Below are 16,172 nucleotides of genomic sequence, written 5' to 3'. Positions count from 1 at the left end.
GCCCTCCCCACGGGGCCCTCCCCACGAGGCCTCCCCACAGGGCCCTCCCCACAGGGCCCTTCCCACGGGGCCCTCCCCACAGGGCCTCCCCACAGGGCCCTCCCCACGAGGCCTCCCCACGGGGCCCTCCCCACGAGGCCTCCCCACAGGGCCCTCCCCACAGGGCCCTTCCCACGAGGCCTCCCCACAGGGCCCTCCCCACAGGGCCCTCCCCACAGGGCCCTCCCCACGAGGCCTCCCCACGGGGCCCTCCCCACGAGGCCTCCCCACGGGGCCCTCCCCACGGGGCCCTCCCCACGGGGCCCTCCCCACAGGGCCCTCCCCACGGGGCCCTCCCCACAGGGGCCTCCCCACAGGGCCCTCCCCACGGGGCCTCCCCACAGGGCCCTCCCCACGGGGCCCTCCCCACGGGGCCCTCCCCACAGGGGCCTCCCCACGGGGCCCTCCCCACGGGGCCTCCCCACGGGGCCCTCCCCACGGGGCCCTCCCCACAGGGGCCTCCCCACAGGGCCCTCCCCACAGGGCCCTCCCCACAGGGCCCTCCCCACGGGCCCTCCCCACAGGGGCCTCCCCACAGGGGCTTCCCCACGAGGCCCTCCCCATGAGCCTTCCCCATGAGCCCTCCCCACGGGGGCCTCCCCACGGGGAGGGAGGCACCCAAGCCCAGAGGCCAGGCCAAACATGGATTCCTCCATTCACTCCTCATTTCTTCCAGTTCTCCTTGTTCTTTTTCCTTCTTTCCTTCCTTCCTTCCTTCCTTCCTTCCTCCCTCCCTCCCTCCCTTTCCTTCCTTCATTTCTCCCTCCCTCCTTTCCTCCTTCCCTTTCATCCTTTCTACCTTCCTCCCTCCCTTCCTTCCTTCTTTCTCCCTCCCTCCCTTCCTTCCTTTCTTCCTTCCTTCCTTCTCCCCTCCCTCCCTTCTTTCCCCCCTTCCTTCTTCCCTCCCTCCCTCCCTTCCTTTCTTCCTTCCTCTTCCCTTCCTCCCTCCCTCTCTTCCTTCCTACCTTCCTTCCTTCCCTCCCTCCTTCCTTCCTTCCTTCTTCCCTCCTTCCCTTCCTTCCTCCCTCTTTCCTTTTCTGTTCTTGCTAGGTGCTGGGTTTTGAACTCATGACTGTACTGGCTAAGCTCTTTTTCCCTTCAGTACTTTTTCAGATAGGGCCTCGATTTTGCTGCGGTCTTTACTGAGACACGACCCCTACCCACATCCATTTTCTATATTGCTGGATTACAGGTGTGCACCACCACACCAGCTTCTTCTAGCAGACCATCTCAGATTCATCTCCATTCCCCAAACCAAATAGCTGGGACTACAGGTGTGAGCAAACCTAGTCTGGTTTGCCACCCTCATCCTTAGAGATACTTCGGACTGTATTTTTTGATCCGTTGTTTGCAGGTTCATAAGTTGGACTGGTTATCTGAACAGGTCTGTTTTCCTCTTTGCATAGCCTCTCGAGGACGGGAAGGGCCTCACCACCAGCCCCACTGCTTCTGTCCCTAGATGTATGTGAGGGAATACTGGGCCTGGGCGAAGCCCTTTGGACGGAAGCATCTCTGTGTGGGGCAACCAAGCGCAGCTCCTGACCCAGGTCCCCTTAGGAGCGTTTCCGTGTTCAAAGCTGTTCTGAGTTGGGCTGAGAGCTGCCCTCGTTGTTCCTGCCACGTTTCCATCCTGACCACCCTCACGACATCGCTCTGATTGCTTGTTTGTTAGCCCATAGGCCCTGGGATTATGTTCTCAGCACTCAGGGCCGGGGGCAGCCTGGGGACAGGCCCTGTCTGCACGTGTCCCAGACCCCTGCCGCTCCACACCCACAGCACCTGCAAGTTTACTCCTTCCTTGGCTGTGAAGGGTGTCCCATCATCGCTGGCAGGATGTATCCTATAACTTCTCCACGCTGCCTCGTTCTATTATTACCTGTTCTTCAAGGCAAGTCCTCACTCGGTTCTCAACCCACCCGGTTCCTCCCGAGTGCCGCAGCATTACAGGCGTTCATCAAGCACAGGGGCAGAGATGACCCAGATCCACTTCCTGCCATGGGGAAGCACAGCCCTGCCAGTCCAGGCCGAGCCAGCAGCTGGCTTACCCTGCAGCTATGGTGGCCAGCGATTACTCGCCTAATGTGTCTTGGGGGTGGGCAGGAAGATGCTATGACACTGGGGTTTGTTTTGTTTTCTGTCAGTTTCCAAGGATTCTCCTTCCTGTGTCAATATCAGGCCTCTTCCGTCTGAGGTCCCCTTTCCTGAGCCATGGTGGATGTGCCCTTCCTGTACCACCAGACAGAAAGGGAAGCATCCTGGGGGAGCGTCTCCCCGTGGCCACAGCCTGAGCAGGAGTCTGGGCTCGCAGATGCCATTTCCTCTCACCATCAGGTCCCGTGGCCAGCCTGAGTTCCACATCTCTGTCACTGGAAGGTGGTGTTAACAAGGCTGCTGGAGGCTTGTGGCTTGTTGGCCAGCGTGGCTGTGGGTATGCACATAGTGCCCTGCGGGCTGGCCGTGGCCCTGGCTCTCTCTGGAGTGTCCGCGCACTGTATTTCTCTCAGCAGCTCATGCGTCATGTCCCTCAGCATCTGCACCGCCTCCCTCCTGGGCCTCCCTCCTAGGTGTGACCTTGGCATCCGTGTCCCTAATCACTGAAGCCTCCCAAAATCCTGCAGACTCCCCCGCTGTTTATTACAGGACCTGCCCTGCTTGGTCCACTTCCTCCAGCACTCACTTCCATTTCCTCCCCTTGATGGACCCTGCTTAATTTCTGTACAAGGCTATCACATTTTGGAGTATCCTATAACTTCTACTTTTTCTTTTTTCCTTTTTTTTTTTTTGTTGTTGTTGGTTGTGGGGCCTGAACTCAGGGCCTGGGCCCTGTCCCTCAGCTCTTCAGCTCAAGGCTAGCGCTCTACCACTTGAGCCACAGCGCCACTTGTGGCTTTTTCTGCTTATATGGTGCTGAGGAATCAAACCCAGGGCCTTGTGCATGCAAGGCAAGCGCTCTACCACTGAGCCACCTTCCCAGCCCGATAACTTCTATTTTTTATTCCCTTCATTTAATCTGGTTTTCTCTGCCTCCTTGACCCTACCTGTCCACAGCTAGGAGTCTTGTCTTCCCTTTCTACTTCCTCTTCAAATTCCAGCCTTTTGGCCGGGTCCATCCCTCCTGGCCCCACCCCCTCCTGGCCCCACCCCTTCCTGCTCCACCCCTCCTTCAGATGCAGCATACTCTGGCTATATCGCAGGCCTTGGGGTTCACTGGGATCACCGATGGATCCCACAGACTTGATGCCACCAACACTTCCTGCTGCAGCTTTCCAGACATTCCCTGGCTCCTATGTAGTGTGTGGTCCTGTCTGCCTCATGGGCTGTATCCGGTGGCGGTGCCAAGTAGGGGATCTCCTCACAGCTCGTCCGTGAGCGTGGCTGGGCGTGGCTTCCCGTCCTGTGGAGCCTCTCCCCTGACCTGGGCCGTCCTCACACCTGTACCACCTGGGTGGTCCCAGCTGGGAAGGAGGACAGTGGAGCTGGGGGCCAGACCCTGGCTTGCTATCCTCCTGCTGGCTACCCGCTTTCTAGAGGGCCAGAATCCTTCTCCTGCCTCACCTTTATGGAGCCGGTGTGCCCCGAGCCTGGGGAGTGGGATTCCTGTCTTCTGTACATTGTGGGGGGCTGTAACAAGATACCATGCCATGACTGGGGAAGAAGGAGGAGCCCCCATATGCGGGAGCCCTCTGCCTGGCCAGCCCTCTCTCCCCTTGCTTCGCTGATGGAAGAGGCCTGGTGTAGAAGACAGGAAGCGTAAAGGAGGGAGAAATCCAAGTGTGCCACGCTCCGCATCAGCTGATGCCCTTTGACCCCAAATCAGAGTCTGTCTGCAGGTAGAAGGGGTTGTCCCCTGTGGTCCACGGGGCCCACTGAGGGCACCCGGCTGAGTCTCAGCGCCCCCAGCCCCGACTCCTTCCTGAGTCAGGTCCCACGTCTGCCTCTGCGAAGGGTGCCCGCTGCGGCAGATCTCCCACCATCGCTTCACTTCAGCCGGGGGTCTGCCTTTCACCTCCTAAAGGAGTCTTCCCTGCCTCCAGCCACACCCTGAGGACATGACAGGTATCAGTGTGTATAAGCAGAATGTTTGTTATCAGTGCAACCCCTTGGTACCTAAGATGTGAAGATTTGGCAGGTGGTGCTATGTCTGGCTAGTCATTGAATTCTTGCCGCCCAATGTCAAGCCTGAAATTCCCGTGAGCGAGCCTGTAACCGGGTGGAGCTAAGGGATGCCCTTAGCTAAGATAAGACGTCTTGGCTAAGAAGTCGCTCTTCCCAGTTCGGTCCCCGTGGCCACCAGAGGAAGTCACTCTTGCTGGCGAGTCTGGCAGCGCTATGGTTGTGTCTTCCCTGGCTGTGCTGAAGATGGAGGCTGCTGCCTCTTCCTGTGGTGTGCAGTGAACCCCAGTTTGTGCTTTCTTGGCCAGCCTCCCTTCTCAGTTCACAGCCAGGGGCTGGCCTGCTCCTCTTGTTCCTTCTCCTAACCTGAAATTCCTTTCCAGTAAGTGGTGTGTGTGTGTGTGTGTGTCTGTGTGTGTGTGTACACGTGCACACTGTGCATGTGTGAACAGGTGTGTGAGAAGGGTGTGTTTGCTTATGGGTATGAGCGTGTGCATGGATGTGTGTGAGTGTCCCCTGATCCCAGTTATGTACGGAACAGTATTGGTTCCCCAGTCCCAGCACATTTATTAGGAGGAAGATCAGAAATCCCACCTCTTCTTCAGCCCAGAGCCTGGCCTCTCCCCTGGCCCTGCTGTCAGCCTGACCTTTGACACTCGGCTCCTGTAGGTCACATGATCTTTTCATTTCAAAACTCCAGGTGGAGACGAGGACTTCCCATTCAGAGAGTGACTATCTCCCGGAGAGTGGGGGGAAGGGACAGGCAGGTGGAGGGTGGGGGGGGAACAGGCAGGTGGAGAGTGGGGGGGGGGACAGGCAGGTGGGGGGGGGGAAGGGACAGGCAGGTGGAGAGTGGGGGGGAGGGACAGGCAGGTGGAGAGTGGGGGGAGGGACAGGCAGGTGGAGAGTGGGGGGGGGAGGGACAGGCAGGTGGAGAGTGGGGGGGGAGGGACAGGCAGGTGGAGAGTGGGGGGAGGGACAGGCAGGTGGAGAGTGGGGGGGAGGGACAGGCAGGCGCGAGAGTTGCCAGGCACCCTTGCCTGGTCCTCGCACAGCACAGCCTCAGCTCCAGCCAAGCTCCCGCCTCACCCTGAGCCCCTGTCCCAGAGGATGTGGCGCAGGGTCCAGTGCCCAGGGCAGGGGAGGAGCAGGAATTCTGGGGGAGATGGAGAACATGGTGACGCTGGGACGCGGTTGGTCAGAATGAACTGGGGGCTGGGCCTCCTTTCTCTATGGGTCTCCCGGCCAAGGCCAGGAAGGACACCTGAAGTCACGAATGGAGATGAGAATCAAGTGGGAAGAAAAGCTGTTTCCAGGCAGGCCCCGGAGGTGGGCAGCTTGTGACAGCTGCAGGGCCGTCAGAGGCGGCCCAATGAGGGCCGTTTACAGGGATCAGCAGGGAGGAGGGAGCTTGAGAAAGCAAATTATGTAGCTGGGCCAGAGATGAGAGAGGATTTCAAGGCTCCTTGTGCAGCAAGAACTTGAACATGAGAGGAGCGTTCTTTCCCTGCAGAAGAATAGGGCTAGAAAGGGAACAGCAAGGAGAGAGTCATGGCCTGCTGACCAGCGCACCCACGGCTGTGGAGAACAGACCCTCAGCTTTGGCATGCACAGAGCGAGGGCCTGAGAAGGCTCTGAGCACCCATGAGCTGGGAAAACTTCTCACTGACTACTGCTCACGAGCACCGTGACAGACCTGGCTCAGGCAGGAAGGTCTGCAAAGCACCGCTGTGGTTCATCCGTGTTTTCTGGACTGTGTTTTGAGTCAAGTGTGGTTCTGGGTGCCCTACAGAGGGCAGACTCTGCTTCCTAGATCTTGGTGGGATGGGCTAGAAAAAAAATCTATCCCAGGAAAAAGGAGCACTGTAGAAGTTGCTCTGCGTGACAGAATACAGCAATGGAGCCACCTCCGTGGTGAATCTCAGGGTCCCACTGCAGGCAAGACGAGATGAGGCTCTCACAGGAAGTGGAGAAGTGGGGAACCCCCGGGGCTGGCAGGGGGAAGGCCTGAGCTTTTGTTTCAGTGACTGAGCAGCCCCTGAGGGTTCGAGGTTGCAGAGTATGCTCAGGTGAAGGTTGGACGGCCTGGCTGTGCACAGAGCACAGATTGATTCCCTTGGGCAGGAAGGATGTGCAGCAGAAGGGTTTTGTATGAGTCCCAGGTGTGATACATTGGGGTCCCACTACCATGGGGAAACGGCCAAACCCCCCACTGGTGCTGTCCCCAGTGCCCGGGTGTATGGCAGTGAGCTGGGGTGTTTGTTCTTAGGGTTCACAGTGCAGCTTTCAGAGACACCGCGGGGAACACGAGGAACTGCATGACTTTTACATTAAAGCGAACAATCTAACAGAGAAGACACGGGACATGGAGTGATGCCTCCTGTTTGAGTTACTGGCATAGAGCTCCAAGGCTCCTTGTCTCCTCAGACCTGAGGAGCTTGGGGGTCCGCGCTTCTGCGCACCTGACAAGGAGAATTCTCTAAGCCACATAGGGAGGGCTCAGGAAAGGGGGACATGCTGTCTACTCTCCCAACTCCTTGTCCAGAAGTTTCACCCCATGCCCCGTGGCCTTTGTCAGGCCTACCCACGTGTTCAGGACAGAAACCACAACACACTGAGAGAGGCTGGCAGGAGAGGGCGCAAGAAATGGCAAGCGGAAAGAAAGGAGTAAAGACCTGGCAGATGTGTTCCATGCCAAGTGTTTCATAGCATAAACGCATTTGGTGATGATAAGCCCTGTGCAGCATGACTAGGTTGCCCCTACCAATCTCGTGGAGGGGAGAGACTCGATCCAGGCTCCCTCATTGTGCTACCCAAGTTGTCAGGGGTGCGGCTGAGGTTTGAGCTCAGCTCTGCCCAGTGCCAAGTCGCTGACCTTTTGTCTGATGGATTCAGAGGCCTCGGCACCGCTTAGTGGAGCCCATTTGAGGTCACAGGAAGCCCTTCTATAAAAAGGGGAGAGACAGGAAGTGCAGCCCACAAACTGCCCTCTGACCCCTCTCTCCCTTTGCCCACAGCAGCTGCCCGGGCCTCTACGTCATGAACAGCACCCCAAGCAAGGGCCAGGCCCCAAGCCGCCGGCCGGGCCTCCCGCCCTCCACGGCTGCCGCTCCTTCCGTCGCCAGGGTCACACCAGCCAAGAAGATAACCTTCTTCAAGCGAGGGGATCCCCGCTTTGCTGGGGTTCGCGTGGCCGTTCACCAGCGAGCCTTCAAGACCTTTAGTGCCCTGATGGATGAGCTCTCTCAGCGTGTGCCTCTGTCTTTCGGGGTGCGCTCTATCACCACCCCCCGGGGCCTGCACAGCCTCAGCACCCTAGAACAGCTCCAAGATGGAGGCTGCTACCTCTGCTCCGACAGGAAGCCCCCCAAGACCCCCAGTGGCCCAGGTCGGCCCCAGGGGAGAAGCCGTTCCACTCTGCAGTCCCAGGGTCTTGCAGGTGGGTGCCACACACCAGGAGCATCTTCCTGGAAGGGTGCTGCAGCCCCAAGGACAGTGACACTGGTGAAGCACGGGGACCCCAGGACCCAGAAAAGCATGGTGCTCAGCCACAGGAACACGAGGAGCCTGGCGGCCTTCCTCAGCAGAGCCTCCGACCTTCTGCGCTTTCCCGTGAAGCAACTGTACACAACCAGTGGGGAAAAGGTAGGCGTGGGGTCTGGTCTTTCATTCCCTTTTCCTTTCCTTTCCTTTTCTTTTCTTTTTGTTGGTTGTGGGGCTTGAACTCAGGGCCTCGGAGCTATCTCTGAGCTTTTTCACTCAAGGCTGATGCTCTACCACATTGAGCCACAATGCCACTTCCGGTTTTCTGGTGGGTAATTGGAGATAAGAGTCTCATGGACTTTCCTGTCCAGGCTGGCTTTGAATCACGATCCCTAGGTCTCAGCCTCCTGCGTAGCTAGGATGACAGGTATAAGCCATTAGCACCTGGTTGACTCTTTCTTAAGTCCCTTGGCCCCTTAGAAGGAAAGAAGTAGTATTCTTGATTTCCCTAAGTAAAAGTGAAGAGGTCAAGTCAATCCAACAGGTTTCCTTCCACCTGGCCCGGGAGCCCCTCCACAGCCACGCTGCCTGCCTTGGCCCTCACCCAGGTGTGGGGAAGGGGAAAGGGAAGGGGAAGGTCACCACTGCCTGTTGGCGTCCAGAAGTAGGTGTGGACAACAAGTGTGGCTTTGCTCATCCACACATGCCTCCCTCTGCACCTTTCACTTTCTTTGCTTGTCTGGCACAAGAGAAAAGTTATCCGCGTATTTTCACATCCACTCCGTGCATGGCTATTAGAGTTTCTGTAAACATGATGACCTCGTTGCTCCCCAGGGAGGGCTGTGTCTTGCCTATCAACTTTTGAGTCCTCTGCGGGTGAACGCTCTTTTAGATCCTAGAGCCCAAATGACTTCCCCAGATGACTCCTCCTCTCCCAATGAAGGGAGCTCCACGCAGATTCAGTCCTCTCTTCCTCCTTGGAAGGTCAGATCTCCCCAAGGAGTATGGCTGCGTGTATAAATTGGGTCATGTTTGTATTTCTGAGATGGGCTAGAAATCTAAATCAAAGAAGAAACATATCTAAAAGTTGACAATCATTTCTAACCAACTGAAAGATCTGGGGTACCACACAGACATACATCATTTTCCTCGTGAATGAGCATGCCGTTCTAACGGGAGGAAATGAGAAAGACCATCTCCTGCAGTTTAAGGACAGAAATAAATTGCCCAACACTACGAACTGCAGTTCATGGTAGCGACTGAGCAGACCATGGGTACTCACGGCCTCTGGGGCCAGGTGAGGCCTTCAAAGAAGAGGGGCCTGTTTTCTGCAGCGGTGCCTGCTGCACTCTGATTCAGAAGAGACACATTCTACTGGGAGGTCTGGGGGTGGAGGAGCGTCGGGACAGGACCCAGGAAGGGAAGGGCTCTCCTAGGAGAGCTGTACTCTGGGGAGCACGGGCAGAGGGCTTCGATGGTACTAGAAACAGAGGTCAGATACCACAAGGACTATCCAGCTGGGAAAACGGTGTGACATTGAATCGGGTCTCCCCGAGGGGCCAGGCAGCTTTCTTCAGTGGCTGCTTGTGGAGACATGCTCTGTGGGGGACGTGTGGGCAGGAGCAGCCTCTGGCGCTGCCCTCTCTTCCATCCGTAGTGACCCACAGATGTAGACAGAGCTGGTGGAGACAGTGCTGTAGGAAGGGGACACCATGTGTGTGGGGTGAGGGGAGGGAGTCTTTACAGCAGGAATCTTGTGAAGACATTCACAAGTCAGGAAGGATTAGAGAGACTGCCGTCTTCCTCCCATGGGCCTTCCCAACCAGAGGGGCGTGCAGGCCAGGTTTCCGACCCCATGCTGGTCTCCTCCAGGTGGACTGTCTGCAGGCCTTGCTGCATAGCCCGTCTGTGCTGGTGTGCGCTGGGAAGGAGGCCCTCAGGCCTCTGGAGGTAGAAGATGCTGGGATACGCAGGGCTGGAACTTCCTCCGGGCTGACTTCACGGAGCAAACACGGTGAGTTGGTCCTGTGGGCAGGCTGGTGTTCCTTTGAGGTAAGGCAGGAAACATGTGTTTGGCCCAGATTCTGAGGTCATCCCTTGCTTGTGGGGTCCCTCACTGGGCAGAACACTTGAAGGGAAGGAGCTGGAATGTGAGATGGAGGCAGTGAGGATTTGGAAATCTTGAGTGTTGAGTTGCTTCCTGAAGAACCGCGGTGGACATGACATCACAAGGGCGGCGCCTCGTGCATTCGCGCCTCTCAGAGTCATTCATGGTTGTAGGCAACAGAGGTGGCCCGCAGCAAGTCACAGGATGTAAGCACATGATGGCTGGATTGTCCACCCATCCACCTGACCGGTTATAATCCAAAATGCCTCCTCTGTGCCAAAGTTTGGTCTCACACACACACACACACACACACACACACACACACACACACACACACACACACACACACACACACACACACACAATGCTAAATGGTTGGAATGACAAGAGGCACATTTGGTGGGTAAACAAAGTGAGAATCCATTAAAACATGGCAACAGTGGTGTTAGTGACTGCAGCATTTCAGGAGGCCACAAGCATAGGTACTTGCGCAGGCCCAGGCCCAGGCTCTGAGAGCCCCTAAGTTTGCTTCTGCCCAGATACTCTCAAGGGCTCTGTCCTGCTGACCATGAGTTCAGCTTCTGCTGGCCCTGTCCTCCCAACAAGTATACCTCAGGGGATGAAGAAAGAAACATTCAGGCATCCATTCTTTCCCAGGGCCGTTTTCAATCCCTAGCAGTCCTTTCTCCTAACTGGAGTATAAGCTGGACCACCAAGCTGTTTTTGTGTGTTCTGCCCCTCTCCCTAAATTATTTATCAGTTTGATGTGTGAGGATAATCGATCACCATACCCAATTGCAAGCACACGTTGCATGCAGTAAGCTTTCTACGCAGCAAGCATCGCATGGCGCATGCTGGCTGTATACACAGCAAGTTGGAGCCAGGCATGGCCATGTGCTGTCAAAGCAACTCTACCAAGCCAAACAGCACCGTGCATCTTTTGCAGTTCAGAATGCAGCTCTGCCAGGAGCCCCCCAGCTGGCAGCACAGAGGCTGGACTCAGACTTCATTCTGTAGCTCTTGGTTCTTAGCTCTGTGGCTTCCCACGAGCACCTCTGCAGATGGTTCTTTCGGAAGGATCCTGCTCTGCGGCTATCTCCTCCACAGCTCACTGCTCTTCTCTCTTCTCTTCTCTTCCCTGCGTACCAGGTCGCTGGGGACCAAAGGCCAAGCAGAGCATGATCCATTTGAGGCCCAGATCTGGGGGAAAGCCGCCCAAGTTTTCCTTACTGCCAGCCAAGTCTGGTCCCGGTGAGCAGCCATCATCCGGGAATCATGCCTGGGTGGGGCCTGTCCCCCACAGCTACCCACAGGTCACACTCACCCACCCTGGTCCCTTGGTAGCTGGTGACAATGTGGGGAGGAAGGTCCACGTGAATGAGGACGGCAGCCTGTCTGTGGAGATGAAGGTCTGCTTCCAGCTGCTGGGCGCGGACGCGTTGCTGCGGTCCCAGGGGATGGGGCGGGCCAGCACCCCCACGGCAGCCAGTGGCGAGGCCCCAGTCCTGGGAGACGCCGAGCCTCTCTGCTGCAGACCGGGGGGCCATCCTTGCAGCACTGGGGAGTCCGGGACACGGGCACCGGCTCCCTTGGGAGCCCTTGGTAGCGACTGGCGGCCAGGGCCCAGCTATGACATCTGGAGGAATCCACTGTGCGCCCCACCGGAAGAGCGGCCCACGCCACGGAGGACCTGGGGGCCTGTCCACCTCTCCGGCTGCAGGCGCTACGGGCGCCAAGGGACCCACGGCAGAAGACACAGCCAGGACAGCATCAGCCCAGCCTCGAGTGCTGACAACGCTGACAGCTCTGAGCCAGACTCCTGTGACCCCAGGGCCCTGGGAAGTGGGGGGGACAGCAGCAGTCCCTGCCCAGCCTCTGTCAGTGCCGCCCGGAGCAGGGTGGAGCAGGAGGCCGTCCACCATCCATGCACAGAGGGCGTGGGGCTCCGTGACGGGGGGCAATGTGGCTGCCTGGGACCCAGAACCCAAGGTATAGCAAGGGCCCCTTCAGACTCATCAGCCAATCCTGGGTCTCCTGAGGAGGCCAGCAAGCGGGACAGTCAGCACCCTGCCGGCCGGAGCCAGGCAAGGGCTGTGACTGCTCAGGGCAAGGCCGCCCAGGACCACAGCCCCAGGGCTCCCTCCCCGAGCCCCCCATCTTTGAGCAGCATGGACCTCCAGGCAGAGAAGTGTGGACGGGGCCCGGGGTGCTCACAGGCCAGGAGTGGGCCTGTGGCGAGGCTGCCCCTGAGTGTGGACCGTGCTAGCTCTTGGGATGCAGAAGGAGGCTCTGTCCCTCCTCCAGCCTCTGCCCCAGCCCAGAGAGCGAGGAGGAAGCAGAGGAGGCTGGCTGGCTCCCCAGACCTGTCCAGCCAAGCTGCCCAGAGAGGCCGGGCCAGGTGGGATCAGTGCTGCTGCCACGCCCACGGCTCCTCCGACCCCGCAGCCCCACAAGCGCCAAGGCCTCCTGCCGGGAGGAGAGCCTGCCCCAGTGCCCGGACGCCGCCAACCCCGAGGAAACAGACTTCTGAGGACCTGGGACCACCCTCCCTTGGCTCCCAGGACTTGGCAGTGGCCACGTCCAGGAGTAACTCCAACGGGGCTTCCCGGTCCCACGGCCCCAGGGCTCTGTCCGAGGAGCCAGCGGGGGACAAGTGTAGGGCACACGGCTCAGTGCCCACGGCCGCCCACGTGCGGGGGGCTGGCAGCCTGGGGGATGAGGCCGCCAGCTCCCCCAGGCCCTCCTCATCCTCCATCCCGCTGGATGGATGTCCTCATGGTGGGGCGTCCGGAGCCCCCCGCGGCCGCTGCTGTTCACAGACGGAGGCCTGCCGGGTCTCGGAGGATCCTACTGGGGCGCGGGCCACCTCCAGACCCTCCTCCGAGGCCTGCAGGGGCCACAGCGGCTACTTCCCCACCCCCCCAGGGGACCCACCCCGGGCAGAGAAGCGCCATTCGAGCTGCAGCGGTGGCAGTGTTGGCCGACGAAGGGCTGACGAGGGTGCTGGGTCCAGGCGGGGGCTGCCCGGAGCCCCCCCTAGTGCAGAGCAGAACGTGGAGGGGCGGGAGGAAGACCCCCTGGTGATGCCCAGCACCCTGCCCCACAGCTCACCCGATGCCATCGTCCGCGAGTGGCTGGGCAGCATCCCAGAAGCACCTGCGCTCCTGGGGTACGAGATGGCAGGCGAGACCACACACGTGGCCGGCCATGGCCCGGAAGGCCTGGAGGAGGAGGAGGACCCCGGTGACAACCATTCTCTGAAAGGCCGGGTGGAGCTGCCCCCGGCCAGACAGCAGTCCTCGGCAGCGGAGCCAGCAGATGCCCTGCCAGTGGCTAGCGGCGCAGGCCCTGGATCAGAGGCTGATCGCCACCAGGATAAAGCTCCAGGAGAAATGTCCCTGGCTGTCCCTGCGGAGGCTGGAGAGGGAGAGGCGGCCCGCGGGTGCCGGGGTGTGAGCCCGTACGCTCTTCCGGGACGGATCTCTGCCTCCACGCAGATCATGAAGGCCCTGCTGGGTACCAAGCAGGACAGGCCCAGCAGCCTGCCAGAGGTGTCGGGCACTGCGGCCAGGAGGCTCAGCCACTCCGCCGGGGCCCTCATCGCCTGCCTTGCCAGCCTCCGCTTCTTTGATGAAGATCTGGGGGTGCTGGCTGGCAAAGCAGGGCTCCGGGGCTCCTCGGGGTACCAGGAGCTCCTGACCATCTCCCAGGCCCTGTGGCCGGGGTGTGGCCTCGAACAAGGCCGTGGGGATCTGGGCTTGGGGACGCTGGCGTCACACCGGGCTCTGCCGGTGACGCAGGGCTTCACGCCCACCTCGTCCTCTGGCGTGGACGTCAGCAGCGGGTCTGCAGGCTCGGGGGAGGGCAGCGTGCCTTGTGCCATGGACGGAGCCCTGGCCCCTGAGAGGGTGGAGCTGCCTCCGGAAGTCTCCCAAAGGCCAGATTCTGGAACCCTGAGGTACCCTGAGGACTTGGGGGCCCCACAGCCAAGTCCCTCCACCAACTCCACCAGCTCCCAGGAAACAGAAAGAGGCAACCGGAAGCGGGAGCCAAGACCTGCACAGGAACAATTCATTGAAAATTCAGTGCAGGAGAATGGGGAGGCGTTAGAAGAGACCGAGGGAGGAGGGACACAAGGAGAGGAAAGAATCCTCAAGCAGGCGGGTGTCAGCCAGCATGACATGTCTGGGGCTGGCTCTGGGGACCGAGAGGGCTCAGAGGAAGACACGGGCATGCTGGAAGCGGAAGCAGGACGCGATGCCCCCTCTGCGGGGCTGTGTGCCCCAGGGAGGGTGGAGAGACCTGCAGAGCCCACGGAGTGTCCCAGTGACCGGGACTCACCGGTTGGGGAGGGACCGCGTGGCTCCCGGGGGGAGGCTGCTGGGGAAGAGCTGCCCAGAGGAGCCAGGACGGGCCCGGGGACCGGAAAGGAGATCACGTCCGTGGCCTGCAGAGAATCCCTGGACCCTGACCCCGTCTGGGTGTCCAGGCTGCTGAAAAAGCTGGAAAAGGCCTTCATGGCACACCTGGCGGGGGCCATGGCCGCACTGCGCGCCCGCTGGAACCTGCAGGACAGCAGCCAGCTGGACCAAATGGCAGCCGAGCTGGAGCGGGAAGTGAGCTTGCGGCTCCAAGAAAGCACCAGTAAAGAACTCTGGAAGGTCCAGGCTAGGGCGGGGAGGACGGCCCTGGGGAGGACCATCCCCGGGCCACCCCGAGGAGCTCCCTGGGGACAGACGTCCCTGCAGACTGAGCAGCGCCGCCGCCGGCTTTGGGGCCTACACAACCTCTCCGTCTTCCCTGAGCCAGCCCCCGGCCAGGGGCCGCTCCCCTGCACCCCAGAGGACCCACCCACCCTCGGCCCAGCCCTGGGAAGGGAGGCTGCAGAGGAGGAGTTCTGCCCTTGCCATGCCTGTGCCAGGAAGAGAGCAGCCCTCCCGCCCCGCTCCTCCACCATGGGCGCCCCCATCAGAAGGGCCTTTGACCTTCAGCAGATTCTTCAGAAGAAGAAAGGAGGAGGCATGAACGGGGAGGCAGAGGCACCTCTGAGGACAGGGGCAGAGGCTCCTCCGGAGGATCTGTGGAGGACAGAGGGAGGGAGAGCGCTGGGGTTGAGCCCGGGACCTGCGGTGGGGAAGGGAGAGGGGCAAGGGGAGAGCGGGAGGCCCAGCAGGAGGGAAGATCCTGAGCCCCGGGAGGCAGAGGGGGCTGAGTGCCCGGAGAGGGAGGAGAGGGAGGAGGAAGCCACCAGCATCCCGGACCAGGTGGCTGGGCGTCTAGAGGACAGCGTGGTTGAGAAGGCGGGAACTCTGGACCAGAGCTCTGAGGCCAGGGACCCTGTGGAGGCTGAAGGGGGACAGGAAGAGGGACAGACAGAGATAGAAGGACAGGAAAGTAAGAAAAAGAGTGTCTCTCTGGTGAATCCAGGAAAGAGCCAGAGAGGGGAAGCTTCTAGAAACAGCAGTCTACACCAAGAAGGGAGGCCCACACCACCCACTGCCCCAGAGGGAGGCAGCCCTCCACACACTCCAAGCTCCCAAACACCTTGTGCAACCTGTGGCCGCCCCAGCACGGGGTCCCTGGGAGACTGTTCCCAGGCCTCTCAGAAAGGCTCAGAAGAAGATTATTCAAACCGAGACCCAAGATGCACTGAAGTCGGAGCTCACGGGGCACCACATGCAGAGAGAAGAATCACCACGATGTATCCAGAAAGTTCCACTTCAGAGCAAGAAGAAGCCCCTTCAGAACCAAGGACTCCAGTGCAGGGAGCAGATGAAGACTGTGACCAAAGAGACGAGAAGGTGGCTGGAAACTTCGCCTGCACCCAGACTGGGGACAGGGCAGATGGCTTTGGCCAAGATGACTTAGATTTCTAGACACCAAGGGGCAGAGGAGTGCGTCTGGGAGCTGGTTTTATTAATGTTCTGTCTGCACACCTGCACCAGGCTCAGGTCACAAGAGACATACGAGGATCATGGACAAAGTATGGAAGCAACTGGGAAACATTCCAGCCAGGGTTCTATTTGTGTTGGCTTTTTCCTAACCAATGTTTCCCTATCGATCTCCTGTTATTTTTCTCCTTGGCCTCTCTGGGCCCTCATCTCATTTGACTTTGAGGTGCTTTTTTTTTTTTTTCTTCTTTTTGCTGGTCTGGAATATTTTTGGTGACTCTGCAGATGCGGGTACTTGGGGAAAGTAGATAAATTCAGGGTCTTTGGAAAAAAGTTTATTCTCAGCCCCAGTGGTTCCTCCCCCCCTTAATTCCTCTTCCTCCTCCTCCTCCTAATGGGGAACTAAGAGCAAAAGCTCAGGAAGAAGTAACTATGGCCTGACATCTCCAAATGCAGAGTTCTGGCAGTCATTGGAGTATTCCTCCCCATGGTTGTCCAGATATTCTGTGGTTGAGATTGTTCCTTATATAAAAAAAGGA

The 16,172-nt window shown here is 59.2% G+C and overlaps 1 protein-coding gene across 1 annotated transcript; it reads left to right on the top strand.

Moving 5' to 3' along the window:
- The first annotated feature begins 7,191 nt into the window (after positions 1-7,191).
- Positions 7,192-15,618, top strand: Rp1l1 (RP1 like 1). The gene is made up of 3 exons (XM_042699871.1): positions 7,192-7,797; positions 9,508-9,649; positions 10,892-15,618. The coding sequence occupies exons 1-3, from the start codon at positions 7,192-7,194 to the stop codon at positions 15,616-15,618; spliced, it is 5,475 nt and encodes a 1,824-aa protein (XP_042555805.1).
- The last annotated feature ends 554 nt before the right edge of the window (positions 15,619-16,172 follow it).

Source organism: Dipodomys spectabilis, unplaced genomic scaffold (genome assembly GCF_019054845.1).
Source record: "Dipodomys spectabilis isolate Male_0828 unplaced genomic scaffold, ASM1905484v1 ptg000263l, whole genome shotgun sequence".
NCBI lineage: Eukaryota > Metazoa > Chordata > Mammalia > Rodentia > Heteromyidae > Dipodomys > Dipodomys spectabilis.
Note: the sequence above shows the minus strand (reverse complement) of the source record. Positions and strands in the feature narration are given on the sequence as shown.

Bases quoted from the DNA above. Each gene is read 5' to 3' on its own strand.
- Rp1l1 (XM_042699871.1), top strand. From the start codon at position 7,192: ATGAACAGCACCCCAAGCAAGGGCCAGGCCCCAAGCCGCCGGCCGGGC. The intron at 7,798-9,507 runs GTAGGCGTGGGG...GGTCTCCTCCAG, and splicing joins ACACAACCAGTGGGGAAAAG to GTGGACTGTCTGCAGGCCTT. The intron at 9,650-10,891 runs GTGAGTTGGTCC...CCTGCGTACCAG, and splicing joins GACTTCACGGAGCAAACACG to GTCGCTGGGGACCAAAGGCC.